The sequence below is a fragment of the Protomyctophum parallelum genome, assembly GCF_964188405.1.
Source record: "Protomyctophum parallelum genome assembly, chromosome: 2".
NCBI lineage: Eukaryota > Metazoa > Chordata > Actinopteri > Myctophiformes > Myctophidae > Protomyctophum > Protomyctophum parallelum.
The window spans coordinates 2706326-2729065 of record NC_139699.1 but is presented as its reverse complement, the minus strand read 5'-3'; the positions used below and the strand labels follow the sequence as shown (position 1 = coordinate 2729065).

The 22740-nt window shown below is 43.1% G+C and overlaps 1 protein-coding gene across 1 annotated transcript in view; it reads left to right on the top strand.

Annotated features, from left to right (window-relative positions):
• tox3 (TOX high mobility group box family member 3) overlaps window positions 1-22740 on the top strand; it is an 85963-nt gene that overhangs the window by 60181 nt on the left and 3042 nt on the right. The window contains exons 3-6 of the mRNA XM_083759954.1: window positions 6109-6351; window positions 19589-19846; window positions 20305-20535; window positions 22106-22186. Coding sequence (XP_083616080.1) covers window positions 6109-6351; window positions 19589-19846; window positions 20305-20535; window positions 22106-22186 — 813 coding nt within the window. The remainder of the gene's footprint in view (window positions 1-6108; window positions 6352-19588; window positions 19847-20304; window positions 20536-22105; window positions 22187-22740) is intronic.

Below are 22740 nucleotides of genomic sequence, written 5' to 3'. Positions count from 1 at the left end.
AATTCATACACACTCAGAGTTACAGACCCGTAAAGGTCAATTTCAACCCCTGGTGGGTCCACAGACCAGACATTGAGAAACAGTGAACTAAAGTCTGGCATTACTGCCCTCATCCAAGTAGTTCACATCTGGTTGTCTTCACCCATTAAAACTGGGAAAGCATCTGTGTCATTTTCTTTTTTTGTCAAAATTAGCATTTTTGAAAAAGTTTGAAAAGTGTGAGACCTACTGATTTAGAAGGCCTTTGTAGAATCGACCTCAGGTCCTATAAAGGGTGAAAGATCAGTGTTTTTTGCTGTAAAAACGGAGTCCACCTTAGCTCTCCTTCCTCCCTGAAGGTTGTTTCAAATCTCTCTTGGTCGGAACTCAGTAATTCAGGACACAATGCACCAGTCTATCTATAGGGTCCACTGGCCTATATAATTCTGTCCTCGATTTAAACTTACACAGTGTGATGCACCACATGACAAGAAACCTACTTACATCAGCAAATAGTATCCATATGAGGGAGCTGGATAATGGAAGTGATGGATTTCCCTCCTCAAGCCCCATCCTTTTGAGGGCCATAAACATGGCTGAACAAACAGTTTTTGCTACACATCATTCTTCTCAGAATTGGGGCTGCAGTCCAGAGGAGCCTGATGGAGAACCAGAGCGGAGCCCAAACCAAAACCAGAATGAGTCCGTCGTTTGCAATGCCAATAGAGTAGAGTATGGCCACAAAGAGGCCATTTGGGCCAATAGAGTATGGCCACAAAGAGGCCATTTGGGCCAATAGAGTATGGCCACAAAGAGGCCATTTGGGCCAATAGAGTATGGCCACAAAGAGGCCATTTGGGCCAATAGAGTATGGCCACAAAGAGGCCATTTGGGCCAATAGAGTATGGCCACAAAGAGGCCATTTGGGCCAATAGAGTATGGCCACAAAGAGGCCATTTGGGCCAATAGAGTATGGCCACAAAGAGGCCATTTGGGCCGATTCTTTACCAACTCGGACTGTTGGAAGTTGAATGCTGCGAGATGTTTCATGATGATCAGACGGACGCTCATTAATTTATGGCCACATCCCTTGTGTGTCCAAAAACGTAGTTACTGCATTTTGGCTGTGTAGTATAGTATAGTATAGTATAGTATAGTATAGTATAGTATAGTATAGACTAGACTAGACTATAAGGCTGTCCCCGAACATTCGGGGTTCGAACCTTCGCTCGTTAGAGTTGGCACTCAAATCTTAATTAATGGGCTTGAGCCTTGACCCATTTGTTTTTTGTTTTTTTAAATCAAATATTTCTCGGCGAGAATGCAATATGCATAATAAGAGTACTATGTTCATGTTGTGTTTACATGCTACATGTTTATTAATAATCAGGGGGGCACACAACCGATGCGCCAGTGTGCATACGTCGTCAAAATGATTTCTGCGCGTAGATCAAAGGCATGCAAGGCGCATTTGCTGAGACAGTTATGACAGTTACAGCTGAGACAGTTATGTAGAGAAATCTGACAGGCATTCAAAAGCAACTCAAAATGTGATGTTAATGTCCTGTAAGTAGACTTAGAAATAAAACTAGTGTTGACGAATCATTACATGTGGCTCTTAATTTTTAAGTTACGTATGCACAGGAAGTCCGTTTCAGTTGTAAACAAGCTACTATGACACTTTCCCAAAGTTACGTATTTCGACAATCTGTTATTGAACTAACACATTTGCCCCAGGCCCGGCCCCATGCATATGGTTGGAACCACTGTTTCCAGGACAGTGGGTCAGAAGTCTCAGGACCAAATTGTGGGTCGCGGATAAATGTTATTGGTGTGAAATGAATTGAATACCCCTCTATTTTTTGTTTACTACATTTTGTTTTAAATTATTATTATTTCAAGCGATTTTACAAGTAGTAGTGAAAAAGCAGATCTACAAGCTCACAACATGATGGGCTATTTTCACTAGTTTGGGTCCCGGGGAGACGTCACATCACATTCCACTTTTGGGTCTCGAGCTAAAACGTGTTTGAACCACTGATTGGAACTGCCCTTTTTGGACAATTTCCAAATAATTTTACACACATGGTTCAACAGTGTTGCAAAACATCTTGTGAGATTTATTTTAGTGATTGGAGAACCATTTTTGAATCCATCAATCTATTTCTTTGCATTTGTAGCACAACCTAATGATCTTCTAATCATGGAATTTCTGGGTATATTTCATGTAATTATGCCCGGGCCGTTAGTCTATTTAGGTGTCTGTTTAAGTACATGTTGTTCAATATCTTCAGAACGAAACAAGATGTACACAGTGTTGAATAGGCTGGGACAAATAACGATCCACAAAATAATTGGACCTGAAATCGTGTTCCTGTGGTTTAGGTGGTATTTATTTTTTAGTAGGTCGTAAGGCACATTTTTAGCTGAAGGATGGATGACGCTTTTATGTAAATAAGACTCGCAGCGTAAAATTCAAAAATGTGACCTTTAATTATACCACTCCCACCAGGCCAATTGGGATCATAGCTGTTCTGAAAATACTGCACATAACTTCCAAACCTTTGGTAAATATTTCATGTGTCTACTATTCAAACGAGAGTAGGAGAAACCAAGCACAAAAACAATAGGATGTCAGAATCCCAGAATGGTGTGAGTCTTTAAGCCTCAGCGTTTTACTGCACACTGCTCTGAACACAGGGTGAGACAGACTGAAGGACACAGGTCTGTGATAGCACTCTCTTCACCCTGATCACTGCCATGTGTTACTGTCTGGAAACACTCCGCGCTGACTCAAGACAGTCCCTTTTATTTATGTTATAGCAGACACTTCTAGTTTGATTAGATAGCTCTCAGCTGGCATGATGGTGGTGGGCCAAAGGGCCAGACGTTTTCCACTGAACTCCAGGATAACATGACAGTAACAGGCTGATGCTAAATCAATCTGTTAACTGTTAACTGATACACATTAAAGTTCCACATTGAGGCTGTCAGGCGGAAACCTTGTACAGTATGTCCAAAACTGTTAAAGATATAGTTAGTATAGTTATTATTATTTGTATTAGCATTAGCATTAGTATTATTATTAATGTCCACGCCAGGCCGAAGGCATAGCCAAGACTATGTTTTGCACCCTGTCCGTCCGTCTGTGCAAGCAGCTAATCTCCGGCACCATTGTCCCAATCACAGAGAAACTGTGTGCACACACACACTCCCTGCATGCTAGAGCAAAACCTCTGCCTCAAAATGTTCAGCTCGGCCTATTATTACGCAAATTGGTTCACAGTATCTCTGTAGTCATGCTATCAAGACCGATCTGTCTAATTTTTCATATTCAATCGTGATTGGCCTACATTGCCTTCCAAAGTTTGCAGGATTGTTTTTTTTTATTTTTTTGTGAAATGCCTGAAATTATGAACGCAGCGCACGGTTGCCGTGAACCTGCACACATACCCTAGTGGGGTATGTAGATAGAGGAAGAAATGTCACCCTTTTCACATTGGCCTGTTATAGCCCCACCAGGAACACACAATAACCTACCTGACCTGGTGGAGACCTGTGCTCCGAGGAGCACTTTTTCTATTATTATTATTATTATTTAGTCACAAGCTCTTGTTAATGCTTTTCATTGGTTAAATATTTATAAAAACCAACAAACAGAATAAACCACTTTAACTTAAACATACAAACATATACTTTTGAATTTGAATCCTCAAATTCAAAAGTAGCCAAAGTAGCAGATCTACAAGCTCAAAACGAGCCGTTTCACGCGGCGCAAAGATCTGCTACTTTGGATGCTTTTGTCTGACGCTGTAGTATGTTGAAGATGTACGTTGTACAAAAATATGGAATATGGAGATAGGAGGTTTCTGCCCGACGGCAACAATATGATATTCTATTCTGTAATCCAGAAGTGAGCTTCTCTGATCCTGTATGACTTCAGGTCGCTCAAAAAAAAAAGAAAAAAGAAAAGAAAAGCTTGAACAGCTGTGAAAGGAGAACTAGGAAAGTGAAACAGCAGCAGGTTATGGAGCAGCGAGCGAGAGCAAAAAACAGGGAATGAGATCTCTATTAGCTAGCTCCGCTGCCACTGGAATTCATCAATGCTTGTCAAGACAGTGCCCTGAGTAGGCAATGAATTAGTTTCAAGTGTCTGTGTGCTAAAGCAAGCACGGGGAACATTAACACTCCCTAATCAAGAGCTGTGTCTGCATATTATTCCCTCCACTGCTGTCTGTCTCCCTGTGGTTTCATTTCAGAGGAGGCAAGAACGCAGGGACAGAACGAAAGCACAGGAGCTGCCTGGCTTTTAAAAAAACAAACAAACATACGTAGGTCATACTGTAGGATCAAGCCCACACTGGGCTCATGGCAGGCCAGGGCTGGACAATATATTGGTAATAAAATTGATATTGTGATATAAGACACGATATCTTCTGCTATTTGCGGTGTTTGGATTTGATCCTATATTAAAATTGGCTAATGGGAGGACTGGCCGGCAGACCACATCATCACACTCATGTCACCATGACTCAGCCATAACCATAAGAAGTTCTCAATGCAGCTACACCCAAATATGGTTTGTTGTACGCAATTGTAATGGTAAAATGAATGTCTGCTAAAAGCCATTTGGCTTATTTGGTTAAGTTAGGTTGCCATGTTGTCTCTGCCAGTGAAGGTCCCAGTCACAATGAGGTTCAGTTGTGTAAGAAGGGGAACTTGGAGAAGGAAAGTCAACATCTGTCCCTTAAAGGACCACTTCACCACTTTTCAACCTATCTTCATAATAATCATGATAAAATGGAACGATTCTTTTCCTACTCAGTCTGTGTCTCATAGGAGGGCTGTGGGCAGTTTAGAAACCGTCCTCCAGTGACGACATCATTAGGCAGATCTTTTTTTATACATGATTTGTTTTACACTAATGTTTAGATTTTCATTATCGTGAGAACGATGGCTTCCATTTTCGCATTGCAACTTTTCAGGACTAGCCTGCAGTTTCTATTAGCTTGTATTCCCCATCGATGATGTCACTGGAGGACGGTTTCTGAATTGCCCACAGCCCTCCAATGAGACAATGACCGAGTAGAAAAGAATTGCACAGTTTTTTCATGATTATTAGTGAGGACCTATTATATGAAGATAGGTTGAAAAGTGGTGAAGTGGTCCTTTAACTGTCCTGCAAACCTGTGGTTTTCATTCAATGGCTGTTGAATAAGGCAAGGGAGTCAAGGGACATTAACTGAAAAGGGAGGAAACAGTTCATCAAATATAGTTACTGTAAATGCTCTCAAATAGAAAATATATGTTTTTAAAATAGATTTAGCACTTTTTAATGAAATATGAGAAGAAAACTACATCTGTAATCTGTGGTCTAGGCCTCTAGGGGCTCTCCAAAATCAGGATGGGCATCAGACCCAGAAATGTGCCATCGGCCGGGCTCCAGAACAGTCCCATCTCCTAGAAGCAAATAAGTAAATTAAGTGTGACCGAAAGCTTTAATTCTGGAGGCAGAAGGATTAGACCGTTTGATGAGCAGATTTACGGGTGCAGGCATGGGGAACACAAAGGAACACTTCTGGCAAGTGTAATAACATCTGAAAATACTGAAAAACTCCTATTCCTGTGACGTTTATTTTCCCTGCACTTCAACCCCACATCTCTCATCCCCAAGATTAAATGCTATTATCATGTATCCTCTCTAAACATACTGTTTAAGTACAATGTTGTTCAATATCTTCAGAACGAAACAAGACACACACGTGTGTGTGTGTGTGTGTGTGTGTGTGTGTGTGTGTGTGTGTGTGTGTGTGTGTGTGTGTGTGTGTGTGTGTGTGTGTGTGTGTGTGTGTGTGTGTGTGTGTGCGTGTGTGCGTGTGTGCTTGCGTGCGTGCGTGCGTGCGCGCGCGCTCATTTGACATGTTCCATTTGCACTCATCATATTTGTTCAAAGTAGACCTTTTCATAGGTTTAGGAAATGTTACATCTCTGTGCACTTAATAGACAAGTGTATTCAGCACTCAAGCTAAAAGACTCCCTTAAAACAAAATTGTTTCTCCTCTTCAAGGATTCCTGCCGGCTTTAAAAGTACTATTTTAATCTTGGCCCTTTTTTCATCCGCTTGGACAGACATTCCACACGCCCAGCCTGGGAGACGAGGAGTTCGAGATTCCGCCCATCACGCCCCCACCAGAGACGGAGTCCGGGCTGGGAGGGTTGTCCGACGTGGACTCGCCGTTCCCGGGGGTCCCGGAGCAGCACAGGGGACCGCTGACCCCTCAGTTCCCCCCGCAGAGCCTGGAGCTCCCCTCCATCACCATCTCACGGAACATGATGGACCAGGAGCGTCTGCACATCAACAATGGCTTACCTGTGAGTGTACACCATCTGCACACATGATACTCCATCAGCACTAGGGAAAGGAAGGTCTCTTTTATTTTCGCAGCGCCAGATGTTGCTCTCTCTCTCTGCCACCATTTGTCTGCGTGGCCGGTCGGCGCTTAGCTGACCGGCACCCGCCCGTCAGCAGCCAATCATCCGCTAGCGCTGTCTTCCCCCCCCCCCCCCTAACTCGTACGAGACCAGGGTTCTAGTGTAGTGCGTGTCGAACACAAAAGAGAGAGAGAGAAGGTGTTGAGGACATTGCAATGTGAAGTTGTATCAGGGAAAGAAAAATAAAACGTGCCGTTCCCGACGCAACGTCGTGTCACCTTCACAGTTTTCCTTTCGCCTCCTGTTGTCAATGCATCTGGTGGAGCATCTGGCCATGTTTACAACACAGGAGGGATGTGATCACATTGAGTAAATGTCATGATATTATGTTTCTTTACCGTGTGAGGATTCTTTCCTTTCTTTCTATTTTTCATAAAGCCTCTGAATGATCCTCTGTAAGGTGAGCAGATGTGAACAGATCACAGGTGTTAAGAATACAAAGCAAACCCCCTCCCCCCCACACACACATACAGTAGACAGTGAAAATGGGACCCAGAAGTGCCACTCTCAATGTTGCCATGTCTTCTTTTTTACCAGTTGTTTACCAGTATCGGAAAAGCCTACTTTCCAGCCCATAGACCCCGCCCCCTCCACTAAGCTTCAGGTAGCTTCAGAGTCTGATCATCAGGCTATAACAACAATACTGCTTAAAATGCTGCTATCGGTATCGGCAAGTATGTCAGTATATGCCATTCCAATACCAAGTAATTTATTACTTGATATGTAATTTACAGTCATCAATTATTTTATATTTTTAATGCTTCAGTTGATGTTGCACTACTCTTACTGTAGGCCTACTTACATGATTATTTTACTATAGGTTTGTTTTTCTGTAAAGTTGCTTATAATTTGCGGGTTGTGTTTTTTTTGGGCGTGTTTCTTTCTTCGTGTTTGTCTTCCTTCCTAATGTTGTTTAAACCAGTGATTTGCATGGGCTCCCCCTACATTAATATGTATTTGTCCGCCCGCAGACCCCCATCTGAAACATATGTTGTGCCAGGTACCCCGCCATACAAGTTCAGTGTTAAGATGTTTCAAATGTTTCACTTTTCTAAAATGTTCAGCTATTTTCAAATGCATAGGTTTAAAAGTGTTCACGCAGCCTGCAGTATGGCTTCTTTTGGGCTTGTTTTCATAGACCTGGTTGTAATCTGGCAACACTGGCCACTGTGTTTTCAGGGGCTCATATATAATTCATGTTGCTTCCAGAGGCCTCCCACAGCCACTACTGTAAATGCTGATGCAGGATTCTCTCCCAATGTCACACGAGGTCCTCACAACCTTTTATCTGATGCTGTTCGGATCCGGAATGTTCTGAATATTCACTTTGGTTTTGGAGTTCTGGTTCAGCTTTTTCTGAATGCATGGGAAAAACAGTGCTTTGTACAAGACTGAACCTATAAAATAAAAAAGGCTAACAAAAGATCTGCAAGCTCACAATGCTTCACGATGATGCGAGACATTGTGATCTTGTAAATCGGCTCTTTCTGCTATGTTTCATGTGACACGAATCCGATTGTACGTCAAAATGTATAAACGGGGTTTAGAGGGTTGGTTAACCCATTCTGACCTGAGATCAGATTCATACGAGGTTTCCACTGGACACACGCTGGTCTGACGAACCCATTCTGACCTGAGATCAGATTCTAAAAATGTCAGTCGTTCTTCGATTTTTTTCAAAAATAGCAGACCTACAAGCTCGTATCGCGCCACTCGGTGGCGCGATATGAGCTTGTAGATCTGCTATTTTTCAATAGCTAAAGCATAACATGATGCCAACACCAAAATGGGTGCCCGGTCAGAATGGGTTAACACCCCAATCTCCCAGGACGAAGTACACCGTCCTTTCTATTAGTAACACCCATGACGAAGTTTTATCCAAAAGACGAAATGTATTGATGTGAAAACCGATCATATCGCTCCACAGCCTATAGGAACGCCTGTTGTGCAATACTCGATGTTGCGTAACATTGGGACGTCATTGAAAATGTTCCCCCCGGCCCAGGCCGTGGCGTAACGGTCTGGGCACCGGACTGGTAATCCAGTCGCAGTGTGCCGCGGGTTCGACTCCCGGACCCGACACGGCCTTTACTGCATGTCATCCCCCCCATCTCTCTCCCGTTTCCTGTCAGCCTACTGTCTGTCCCTTCAAAAATCAATAAAAGGCGTAAGCCGCAAAATAATATATATATATAAAAAAAAAAGAAAATGTTCCCCCCCTGTTTAACCGACGAGAACGAAAAATTTAAAACGTTAATAACTCGTGATCTAAATCATCCCGTCCAATTCTAAGAAAAGATCCTGTGTTAGACGCCCCCCCCCCCCCCCCCCCCCCGCTGTCCAGTCGCTAGTCGTGGTAGATTTAATCTTACCTCCCGTTGTTGTCGATCGGCTCTAAAGTGTTTGGCTACATTTAGCTGCTACATCCACATCCGGGATAACATCCGGTCCGTCGGTAAAAGTGCTCCGCTTCTAAAAATCGCTTGGGTGCTATGGATTTAATGGATTAAATAACCCCCGGGCAATCTGAGTGTTAATCAGACTAATCAATTTATTTAAAGAAAATTGTCAATTCAGCAAATTCAAGATCATTAATATTGATGGAATAATCATGAATAGTTGCAGACCTACAGACAGAGAGAGTTTCTTTAGTAAGAACTGGCACAAAACTGGTCTATTGACACAGATGGTCAAGCACAGAACACTGCACACAGTAATGGCTGTCCTTTATGCTGATAATGCTGTGTGCTATAGATTTTAAGATTGTTGTCTGGGGGGGGGGTCTCAAATGCCACAGTCGTAGGAGCATTGAGGAGGAAAAATGGAAATGTCACTGGCTGACTAGTTGTCTTCCAGCCCTATTACTGAAATGGAAGATTCATTTAGGGGAACAGAAATGAAAGCACACAGATGATGACAATATTGATGCTGCATTTGCTTTGTGAACCATGTAAAAAAAAGGTATTACATTGTGTTAAGGGGGCCATGATCATTTTAACTATGTGAATACATGAAATAGCCCTGCTCCTCCCCCTCCCAAAACACACATTCGTCGAATTGCACCGACGCTACAGATATTTATTTACATTCCATATGGGACAGGGCTGTAAACATTTTCTTTACAGCTTTTTTCCCCCTGCTTTCCAAACTGTTGGCATGTAAAAATAATTGCGGCTTTTAAAATATCTCCACCACATACAGTATTTTAAGTGAGCCCCAGCAGGCTTTTGCCTTAAAGAATTTTCATTTCATGGTCAGTTAAGCTTTCTACATCTGGAAGAAACGGGAACCATGACACAATTACATTCCTGACTGTTCTCACGACTTGCTGGCGGATTAGATTTGATGCTCAAACATTATTCCTCTTTAACACCATTTGCATGGCTCATGTCTCTGATTGTGCGGGGACTCTATTAAAAAGTGAAGGGAGAATGTGGGGTTTCTGCTCCCATGCCTCGTGGCATTGTTGTCCCCCCCCCCCCCCCCCCCCCCCCTTATCACTCATCACACATTGTACCACGAGGAAGGCTTACGGTGGTCCTTCATTTTCTCCACGAATGGGATTGATCCCCAAAAGTCTAGAGACAATGCGCGCAGAAATCCCATTCATTTCCGCCTTTGTCTTTGCCCGGTGAAGGGAAACATAACTTTGAGGTGGAAAATGTAACAGTGCAAATCCCTGCGTATTGCCGTATATTCTCTGCACAGTAATATTTATGGGGAGGCCCTTTAGAATAGTGGTTCAAATCCCTGCGTATTGCCGTATATTCTCTGCACAGTAATATTTATGGGGAGGCCCTTTAGAATAGTGGTTCAAATCCCTGCGTATTGCCGTATATTCTCTGCACAGTAATATTTATGGGGAGGCCTTTAGAATAGTGGTTCAAATCCCTGCGTATTGCCGTATATTCTCTGCACAGTAATATTTATGGGGAGGCCCTTTAGAATAGTGGTTCAAATCCCTGCGTATTGCCGTATATTCTCTGCACATTAATATTTATGGGGAGGCCCTTTAGAATAGTGGTTCAAATCCCTGCGTATTGCCGTATATTCTCTGCACAGTAATATTTATGGGGAGGCCCTTTAGAATAGTGGTTTATGGGGAGGCCCTTTAGAATAGTGGTTTATGGGGAGGCCCTTTAGAATAGTGGTTTATGGGGAGGCCCTTTAGAATAGTGGTTTATGGGGAGGCCCTTTAGAATAGTGGTTCGCAAACCTTGTAACTCGTGACTCAAAACTGAAATTATATGTTTGCCCGGATGTAAATGGCCGTGTTTTGTGCTTGTAGATCCTCTTTTCACTACTTAAATATTTATTCTAATTTATGGAATTTCTTCCATTCCTTTTATTTCATCATGAAATCAAATCACAAAAATAATTTAATTAATCATCTTTTTTGTGAATGTTTTTTGAAAATGTTTTCAGATGATGATAATTAAAAGCTAAATGCAAGAAACCAAACCAATAACCATAATAATGTGTCCGCGACCCACAAATGAGTCCCGACCCAGTGTTTTAGAACCAACAGTGCATTAGAATGTCTGTGGGGTCATTTTGTTAGCATGGCGATAATGGAACGACATCCTTATGTACATTATGTCCATAATCCGTGTTATTTCCTATGGCTGCGGGGGGGAAAGGAATAAACCACGCAATATACCATTTAGCAATTATTTCTTTCAGTCTGGCTACCTCAAGCTCCCGCTTCCCAAGCAGTTGCTTTGGGTTTTCATCTACGTACATCGCGCAAATGCTGGTGAATATTTGGCATCTGTGATAGCTCAGCTTAACCCATTCTGACCGGGCACCCATTTTGGTGTCGGCATCACGTTATGCTTTAGCTATTGAAAAATAGCAGATCTACAAGCTCATATCGCGCCACCGAGTGGCGCGATACGAGCTTGTAGGTCTGCTATTTTTGAAATAAATCGAAGAACGACTGACATTTTTAGAATCTGATCTCAGGTCAGAATGGGTTCATCAGACCAGTGTGTGTCCGGCGGAAACCTGGTATGAATCTGATCTCAGGTCAGAACGGGTTAATCAGAAACCCAATCATAGAGCATACCTGGGTTATTTTCAGAGCCTTCCCCCTCCCCCCTCCTTTCCATGTCTCTGCTTTGCCAAGAGCTTCACCAAGTCGTCTCCCCTGATGTTCGGCGTATGTCTTGCAAATTGGCCACAGATGCCGAGGCTCTACAAAGAGAAATACATTTTCTCTCGACTGCAAGAGAGAGAAAAACGCCTGGCAAGCCCTGAATCCGAAGTCATTATTTATTTAATCTGCTCCCCTAACAAGCTCCTGACTCTCATTTTTTTGTCTCCCAGCATGTGTTCTGCTGATTTGTGATTGGGTCTCAATAGTGCCAAAGTCGTGGGCGCCGGAGCTGCCAGTATTGCTTTATTCACCATTTCTTCTCCATCGCTCTCTCCCCGCCACACTGAGTCTTTCGTTTTGTCCATTTCAGAAAAACACCTGGTGTCTTTCAACTGCGTGTGCGTGTGCGTGTGTGTGCGTGTGTGTGCGTGTGCGTGTGTGCGTGCGTGCGTGCGCGCACTTCTTGACAGGAGTAAGCATGTGCCTGAAATGGACTCCATGTCCACACTTATTGTTTTTAAAAGATGATGATAAGCCAGTATTGGTGGTGTACACAGTACATTTAACCACTATCACCTTGGAGTCCCTATTGGGTACATACAATAAAAGCAAAACCTACAAGCTCACGGCGACGAGCTCAGCCACGTGGACGTGTGGACCGGGGCTGTTTTCTAATAGCTGAAGTACAGCAGGGCTTAGAGGGTGATCTGAACCTCTACAAATATTGTGTCAAATTGGTTACATTTGTACACTTCAGAGTTAAATTAACAGCATGGGACTTGACTGTGCACAATATGCTAAAGCCATTACTGAGGACATCTGTGCCAAGTTATTTTATTATGTTTACCACTAAGAGGTTGTGCTGTGGTTTTGGTATTCCGTTGGTGGGAAAACCTTGTAAGTTCAACACGGTTTAAAACAGTGAAAATAGCTGATCTATGAGCTCGCAACGTGTCACACTGTGAGCTCATAGATCGGCCTAGAAGTAGGGCATTCATTTACAAAAACGACCCGAAACCTTGAGTCCTTGATGGAGATACACGGTTTCTGCCCGTCGGCAACGCTTTGTTTCATATTTATGAGCCACTTTGCTGTTCTAGTGAGCAGTCAACAAACATACGACACGACAAGTCCACCGTACAAGGTCCACACGCTGCATCTCCTAGCAACCCCATCCTCATGAAACTGAAGCAGATAAGCTGATTTGTTATTACAATGTCATATACTGACCGTACATATACCAAGTCTTTGTATACATTAGGGCTTTAGAATCACTTACCAGTCAATCTAGTAATAACCTACATTTTGACTGGTCACTCGCTGAACAAAATGGAAAATATGGCTACTCTAAAAACTTAAATAAAAACCAAAATGTTCTATCCCTTATCCCTTCCAAACCAGGTAGCAGTGACAGTTGTACATCAATTTCAGTGTTCTTTTTTACAGCCCCCACCCCCCATCTCTCTTTTTTTTCCCCTCCTTCAGCAGCAGACAGCAATTGTGACATATTGGGTCAGTCAGAAATGAAAGATATTCATGCAGGCATGCAATACTTGTAATGAAGTCTCGACTTGACCTTCTGCGTGATTGATTCTGTAATTTAGTTTTCTCAGGCAGTGCTCGAAATGAAATGATGTCATGTTGAACAAGTTTTAAATACCCATAGTGCATCGGGAGGGGAAGGGGTATGGGTCACTGGCTGTTGCACGACTGGGGGGGGGGGGGGGGGGTGTACGACCGGGCGGGGGGTCTGAGCAAGGGAGAGGAGGAAGTAAAGAGAATTTTGTTTTGAAGTGGGGGTTGGGGGAGATGTGTTTTCAGAGAGAGAGGGAGAAAGAGAGAGAGGTGTGTTTGACAGAGACAGGGAAAGCAGAGAAAAAACAATTTATCTTCATGCTATTATAGCCTTTGCCGGCATTCAGAATTCCATTTTTCTCATTTGGCTTAAAAGCACGGACTTCAGCAGGTTGCCGAAAACTGAGGTGGGGAGAGAGGGAGAAAAATAAAATGATGTACCCGTTTAGAAGGCGAGTAAAGGAATATGTGCAGAGGACTGATAAACTATCTTTAATAGGACTGACCTTTCACGCTGGCAAAAGTTACTGGCGGATTCATCCTTATAATTACCATATAGATGATTTTAGCCCTCTCCTGCAATGGAGCATTTCCAAGAGCTGTGCGCTGATTGAATGGAAATTGAACTTGTTAACATTCTTTTCAGCCTGTTACAGCTTGCACTGTTCATAAACTCAGCCACCGCACCCAAAAATTCTGATTTCCAGCATCTTAAAGAGAATCGCCACTAGTCCTGTTTTCACTGACATCAACTGTTGAGATTTCGTGTGTGTGTGTGTGTGTGTGTGTGTGGGTGTGTGTGTGTGTGTGTGTGTGTGTGTGTGTGTGTGTGTGTGTGTGTGGGTGTGTGTGTGTGTGTGTGGGTGTGGGTGTGGGTGTGGGTGTGTGTGTGTGTGATGCTTTTATGCAGCAGAGTATGTTCACTGTTATGTGTGGAGGAGGCCAACAGTGATCTGCCAAACAAGCCATTTACTTTTTGACAACAAACTGCTGGCAGTATCTGATGCCGTTTGTGTACCAACTTCAACTTTGGCATTAAAACGGCACACACACTGGGCAAAGTTCCAATCTGAATTTCCATCGAGAAGCTTTATTGATTGGAGAGTAGATTGTGCAGGACACTAAGCTCAGTTATGTTTGACACACGCAAATTGCATTCATGTCCACCCGTGTGCAGACATAAGAAACACAAATGTACACACACACACACACACACACACACACACACACACACACACACACAGCAAACCTAACAAAGGAGGACACATCTGGCCACTGTGCACTCAAGATAAGGACTTATTCGCAGATTTACGACAACTAACAAAATATCTATTTAGATGCTCGCTGTGACTGCAGACAATATCGCAATCAAAATGCAAATGAGACAGCAGAGGGACATAAAAAAAACATCCTTGTTGTGTGAATTCATATTCACAATCAAGGGGCGGTGTTCGTTCGTTGAGATGATTTCATGTCTAGTCGTGTTATTGGCTGTCATTTGTTGATGTCTGATAACATTGTGTCCAAATCATACACTACAAATGAACTGTTATTTCACTGATATAGCCGTCGTCTCATCAAATGTAAATCTGAAATGACTTGTTGTGATTATACAATACAAGACCAAACGACGGCTCTAATGTGTTGAGCATGCAGATGAACAGGATATGATGACGTCTAACTGTAGCCATCAGTGAGTATGAACGACGTCTAAAAGGCCATTTTAGTGTAAATCGCCATAATATTCCAAACGAATGGCAGAATTCTCTTATTGCTCCAAGTCAGAATTGCATCATTGGGACGGAACAGAAGTGCTATTATACAGATGGCCACGACTAATGAGCTCAGTGTGTGTGCGTCTTTGATGTTCTCCACGAGCCGAGCAAACCCAGAGCTGTCGCCTCAACAGCTTGCTAAGCAATGGACAGTTGTCGCTGTCGGCTGGAAACCTCATATATGTCCGAAGCGGTTACTTTTTGCGATTAAAAAATAAAATAATAATGCCGTTAATGTATTTCTTCAATAATGTCTTATTGTCCCCTCTGGGATGTTCCTCTTCACAGTCTGTTCAATAGACGATAGACAAACACATAACCATATAATACAGAACAACATAACACCAAGACAATTATGTCATGAAGTGTAATGGCTGAAGGTACAAAACATCTACTAAATTCAACGTTTTCCCCATTCTTCGTCCATATGGCATGAGTTCCAACTAAGTGACTGTAAAGAATGATCAGTGTCACTTGCCATTGTGAGTGCTGGTGATCTTCGAGGCAGATCTACAAGCTTAAAACGTGTTGCATCACTTTGCGTTTTGAGCTTGTAGGTCGGCTATTTTTGCCACTTTTGTGTGATGAAGTATGGCAGGCTGTTAACCCATTCTGACCTGAGTTCAGATTCATATGAGGTTTCCGCCGGACACACACTGGTCTGATGAACCCATTCTGACCTGAGATCAGATTGTAAAAATGTCAGTCGTTCTTCGATTTTTCAAAAAAATAGCAGACCTACAAGCTCGTATCGCGCCACTCGGTGGCGCGATATGAGCTTGTAGATCTGCTATTTTTCAATAGCTAAAGCATAACATGATGCTGACACCAAAATGGGTGCCCGGTCAGAATGGGTTAAAAAATAAAATAATAATGCCGTTAATGTATTTCTTCAATAATGTCTTATTGTCCCCTCTGGGTTTTTTCCTCTTCACAGTCTGTTCAATAGACAATAGACAAACACATAACCATATAATACAGAACAACATAATAACACCAAGACAATTATGTCATGAAGTTTTAATGGCTGAAGGTACAAAACATCTACTAAAATCAACGTTTTCCCATTCTTCGTCCATATGGCATGAGTTCCAACTAAGTGACCGTAAAGAATGATCAGTGTCACTTGCCATTGTGAGTGCTGGTGATCTTCGAGGCAGATCTACAAGCTTAAAACGTGTTGCATCACTTTGCGTTTTGAGCTTGTAGGTCGGCTATTTTTGCCACTTTTGTGTGATGAAGTATGGCAGGCTGTTAACCCATTCTGACCTGAGTTCAGATTCATATGAGGTTTCCGCCGGACACACACTGGTCTGATGAACCCATTCTGACCTGAGATCAGATTGTAAAAATGTCAGTCGTTCTTCGATTTTTCAAAAAAATAGCAGACCTACAAGCTCGTATCGCGCCACTCGGTGGCGCGATATGAGCTTGTAGATCTGCTATTTTTCAATAGCTAAAGCATAACATGATGCTGACACCAAAATGGGTGCCCGGTCAGAATGGGTTAAAAAATAAAATAATAATGCCGTTAATGTATTTCTTCAATAATGTCTTATTGTCCCCTCTGGGTTTTTTCCTCTTCACAGTCTGTTCAATAGACAATAGACAAACACATAACCATATAATACAGAACAACATAATAACACCAAGACAATTATGTCATGAAGTTTTAATGGCTGAAGGTACAAAACATCTACTAAAATCAACGTTTTCCCATTCTTCGTCCATATGGGCATGAGTTCCAAGTGACTGTAAAGAATGATCAGTGTCACTTGCCATTGTGAGTGCTGGTGATCTTCGAGGCAGATCTACAAGCTTAAAACGCGTTGCATCACTTTGTGTTTTGAGCTTGTAGGTCGGCTATTTTTGCCACTTTTGTGTGATGAAGTATGGCAGGCTGTTAACCCATTCTGACCTGAGATCAGATTCATACGAGGTTTCCGCCAGACACACACTGGTCTGATGAACCCATTCTGACCTGAGATCAGATTCTAAAAATGTCAGTCGCTCTTCGATTTTTCAAAAATAGCAGACCTACAAGCTCATATCGCGCCACTCGGTGGCGCGATATGAGCTTGTAGATCTGCTATTTTTAAATAGCTAAAGCATAACATGATGCTGACACCAAAATGGGTGCCCGGTCAGAATGGGTTAATTTACAAAACAAATTAAAATAAAGTTGAAATCAGGATTTCTGCCTCACGGCTATGAGATGACAGCTAGCTCTGGAACCTTTTGAACCATGGATGGATATCCAGTTTGATATGCATTAGGCCCCAGAACCCAGATCATGTCTGGGAACACAATCTACACTGTATATTTCTCTGTGTCAATTTAACACGGGTCCCACCCTGTCCAAAGACCCCACATTGAGAACCAGTTATTTAGCCTATATTGCGGAATTTTACACATACTGTATGTGCACATATACGGAAAAGGCATCCGCCCCTCATACTATATTGCAGTCAAGATAAGCAGCCCATGCAGCAGCATAGCCTATGAGGGAAAACAAATGGATCTGCCTGAACCAATATGTTCCTGCCTGAAACAGTGTTACAATATTGTTTGATTTTTATTTATCTTTTTGTAGGACAGGGGCCGCTCATGAGGTTGTTTCAATAAAGCCAGGTGCGTTGGTTTTATGATGTGTTGATGTTGGGAGAGATTGAGTTTGCGCTGCTGCATACAGATGGATGCACCTACGGGGAGAACAAATCAACCTTTTTTTTTTGCTTCCGTGTTCACTTCTCTTCTCTTCTCTTCTCTCCGTTCCATGTCAGCTCTGCTGGCTTTCTGATCAGTCTTCCCTGCTCTCCGGGAGGCTGGCAGTCCTTGTAATTTCATCCTCGCTGCAATCAATGCAAAGCCCCCCACCTCCCCCTCCCCCTAAAGTATCTCATGAACCAAATGTTTTACCAGGGAGAAAAAGAGAAACGTATGAGAGATTTTTGAAGAGGTTATTGTATTATATACCCTGGATGGTAAGAGAGGGAGAGTGTCTGTCCCAGACAGTTACATGTTATACCCTCTGCTGCTTGATTTATGGAGTTGATTATATAGAAGCATTTTTTTCTCCACTCTTTGGCAGTCAAAGTATGATCTATGAAAGCTGCCAACAAACGGAATTTCATCTCTGAATTGTTCTTCTTCTTCTTTTGCCTATCACAGAAACAGGGGGAGAAAGTTACTATAACCTTAAAAAGTGGCATTTCACAAAAAAAGAGTAGTTTTTTTTGTATCCTTCATGTTGCATGCAGCCTCATGCAGACAGTGCTACATGCTTACAGATTATGACTTGCAACAGTCTCTTTGTGGAGGCGTTCAGGGTTATGCGCTTCACCCCCCCCCCCCCCCCCCCCCCCAAGGACCCCTGGGCGTCCCCATTCTCCACTTTGAGAACCACTGATGTACTTAACCCATTCTGACCTGAGATCAGATTCTAAAAGTGTCTTCGATTTTTCAAAAATAGCAGACCTACAAGCTCGTATCGCGCCACTCGGTGGCGCGATATGAGCTTGTAGATCTGCTATTTTTAAATAGCTAAAGCATAACATGATGCTGACACCAAAATGGGTGCCCGTTCAGAATGGGTTAACTGAGAGGAACTGGCTTCACTGTCATCTACCACTGCACTGATGATGGCCTCCAGGGATTGGCCAGTCACAAGGCCTTTCACACATTTCCATACAATGAATGCACTTTGGAAACCAATCAATCAAAGCCAACTATCGCTGGATTAGGAAGCAGGCGTCTTGCATGGAATAGAGTGACATGCTCTCTTTTTGAACTTTTATTTTGTCTTGATTGACAATGCATGGAAAAAGTGTGTGTGTGTGTGTGTGTGTGTGTGTGTGTGTGTGTGTGTGTGTGTGTGTGTGTGTGTGTGTGTGTGTGTGTGTGTGTGTGTGTGTGTGTGTGTGTGTGTGTGTGTGTGTGTGTGTGTGTGTGTGTGTGTGTGTGTGTGTGTGTGTGTGTGCCACAGTCAAAAGGATACAAACACAATAAATCTAAAACCGTTTCCATTGCGGTCCTCTGTCATGCCATGTAATAATACTTAACCACTTAAACCACTATACTTTGCTGTATGTCAGATAGCGGGGGGAAAAAAATCTCCAAGCTCACAAGAGATGCAGTGTGAGCTTGTAGGCCGTCTATCTTTGCAGAATAGTGGCCTCGACTGGCCTGTACCACACCACCCAGAATAGAGAGAGACACAGGGGTTACCCTGTGGACCACACACTCACACTGCACTGTGTTTCCCTGCAGAGAGAGACACAGTGGTTACCCTGTGGACCACACACTCACTGCACTGTGTTTCCCTGCAGAGAGAGACACAGTGGTTACCCTGTGGACCACACACTCACACTGCACTGTGTTTCCCTGCAGAATGGAGAGAGACACAGTGGTTACCCTGTGGATCACACACTCACACTGCACTTTGTTTCCCTGCAGAACACCCAGAATAGAGAGAGACACAGGGTGGTTACCATGTGGACCACACACTCACACTGCACTGTGTTTCCCTGAATAGAGAGAGACACAGTGGTTACCCTGTGGTTACCCTGTGGACCACACACTCACACTGCACTGTGTTTCCCTGAATAGAGAGAGACACAGTGGTTACCCTGTGGACCACACACTCACACTGCACTGTGTTTCCCTGCAGAACATCGGTCATCTCCGCCAGTACCCGCCCAACCCGGCCATGGTGATGCGCTCCATCATCAACATGAACAACCCCAACGGGATGCTATCGCGAAACCAGCTGACCACCATTAACCAATCGCAGCTCAACGCACAGTTGGGGCTGAACATGAGCGGGCCCAACATCGCCCACACATCGCCCTCGCCGCCCGCCAGCAAGTCGGCCACGCCCTCGCCCTCCAGCTCCATCAACGAGGAGGACCAGGACGAAGGCAACCGGGTAAGGAGGACGGAGCTTGAGATGATGTTGTACACGTACAGCTGAAGGGGCTTCAACTGTACGTGTACAGTTGAAGGGGGCTTCAATGTTTGTTGTTTTGTTTTGTTTTGTTAGTTTTTTTCAGCCCAAGGACACCTTAGCCGAGAGAGAGATGAATCGGGGATACAAAAAAAGTCTAATCTGTAACACAATTCTATACAATATGTAGTGGGGGTCCACTATATATTGTATATTGTAATTTTCATACGGTAGATGGCTTCATAGGGTTGGTTGTATGTATGCATGTATGTATGTATTTATTTACATTATCTTCTCTTTCTTCCGTATTTTTCAGGCATTAAACAACCCCCTCCCATTTAAACCCCCAATACTATTGTTATATTTTACATAGATTTAATTTTATGATATTTTACAAAATGTGTTTCTAAATGAGATCACATGTTAATGTGAATGTGCAGGTGATTGGAGAAAAGCGACCGGCTCCGGTAGACCCCGTTAAGAAGCCCAAGACCCCCAAGAAAAAGAAGAAGAAGGACCCCAACGAGCCCTCCAAGCCGGTGTCGGCCTACGCTCTGTTCTTCAGAGACACCCAGGCCGCCATCAAGGGCCAGAACCCCAACGCCACCTTCGGAGAGGTGTCCAAGATCGTAGCCTCCATGTGGGACGGCCTGGGAGAGGAGCAGAAGCAGGTACAACGCCACAGGAACCTCTTATCTCCAGACTTCCGCCAGTGTTTTTATCTTATTTGGTCGACTCCACGGGACCCGCCATGTGTCCAGGATGTAAACGAAGGCGGACCATCGTATTTTCTTTCACCCGGAAAAAACATTTTAGAAAAGCGATCATGGGTTATTTAGTTATGGGCCATTGAATATAGCTTGTTTTGACCAAAGACGCAATCTGGGAAAATAATCTGAAATAAATTATTTTTTTCTAAATCTGATAACATGGCAACCTACTAGTAACCTAGCATCATTCATACGTTGGCGAGGAGCGCCATCTATCGTAAATCTCTGAAAATACCATATGATGCAATACTGCGTCCTTGGCAGTCAATGTGCTAAGATCTGAGGCCGATTCTGCAAATGCCTTTTTCTACGAACATATTCGCACCCCCCCCCCCCCCCCCCCCCGCTAGGGTACGGCAGGTGCCAACTACGTACATGTAGTTCATGTTCTTACCCCCCCGTATACTCCATATATGACAGCGGGGACCGTCAATTTACCTTTTAATGTTGATCCGGTTGCTATGCAACGCCTCCGTCCCCACCAGCTATGGATTCTTTACATCGAGCTCCATTTAGACTCCATTAAAGCAGGATTTCCAAAGCCCTGTATCTCTAAAGCTTCAAGCTCTGTCCATGGGGAGCTGTCGCTCATCCGATGTTCGGATTTAATTTGTGACTTTGTCTCGCATCGCTCCCGACATATAACCATTTCTGTCGAGAGGTAAAAGGTGTGCTCTAATCCTTTTCTGCCTTTATTTTGATAGTACAGTTTAGAGTGACAGGAAGCAGGGAGAGAGAGATGGGGAGGGACACGCTCAGGCTGACGTGGTATGCGCCTTAACCACTAGGCCATCCGTGCCACTTTTTGTGTTTTTTTTCATAAATTAAAGCCCTACTTGATCATCCTACACAAACGTAGCAGATCTGCAAGCTCGCAACGTGTTTCGAGCTTGTTGATCTGCTACTTCTGCTATTTGTGAACGCATCACATTGCAACACACTGTGAACTTGTAGATCCACTATTTCAGCAATTTGATGGTATAGAACTTCCCTCTCCTTGTATTGGGAAATTGAGTGCGCACAAAGGACTGTAAAGTACAGTGAATGAAAAACATATTTTATATGTTTTTATATCGTTTTTTTACAAATTCCCCAGACACACCTGGACTTGTCTCATGCCACAAAGTGTGTGCCTCGGTACACCGCTAGCGGAAGGCTGGCCTAGAACCTCATCTTTAAAGCGATGGTGCTAAATACAAAAATATGTTTCTGTTCTGTGTTAATCAGGTTTAACACCTTTTCTCAATCATGTTTTACTGCAGCTGTAGTGTGAGCCAAGGAAACAATATGTGTCTAATGAACAGACTCAGCCAGGAAGCAGTTGCATTTAGAATGACTAGAATACTGTGTTTGAAAGCTTTGCCTCGGGTAACTGGAGTAATGTTTGTTTAGGAAGATTGCTTTGCACACCTGTCAGCTGCTTTTCACACATTTTCTTTCCCCCCCCCCCCCCCCCCCCCCACCATTGCAGGTTTATAAAAGCAAAACAGAGGCTGCCAAAAAGGAGTATTTAAAAGCACTTGCTGCATACCGCGCTAGCCTGGTTTCCAAGGTGAGAATGATCTTTCCATTTTCTCAAATGTGTGAAATTGATAAACATTAAAGTCAATTAAATTAGTTTCCCCCTGCATCACATTTTGTGTTTCCTGAGACGGTCGTGGCTGTTTCAGCCTATTAGGAAAAACACATTAACCACTGCAATGTTATAAAAATGTAGTCGTCATGACAGATGAGACACATTGCTTGGTCAGTGTGGTGTTGTGAGCTGTGCTCTCTGCATACTGCTATGCTTGTTCTCTCTCACACAGATAGTAGTATGGTTATACATTTAATATTACTTATCATGAATAAATTCATATCAATACATTTTTCAGGAAATGAAGACAACCGTATATTTTTAAAACAATGAAATACTGCCTCATCAAAGGTGGTATTGCGACTTTATATATTGTCAATTACTTGCATCAGAGGGGGAGAGTTAGCAGACAGTTTGAGGCTCCAATGGCGTTAAGAAGTTTTGTCCCAATCGCTTGTTAATACTTTTCATTGGTTAAATATAATTTTATAGCATTGATTCATGACAAAAAAACTCAAATCTAAAAAAAT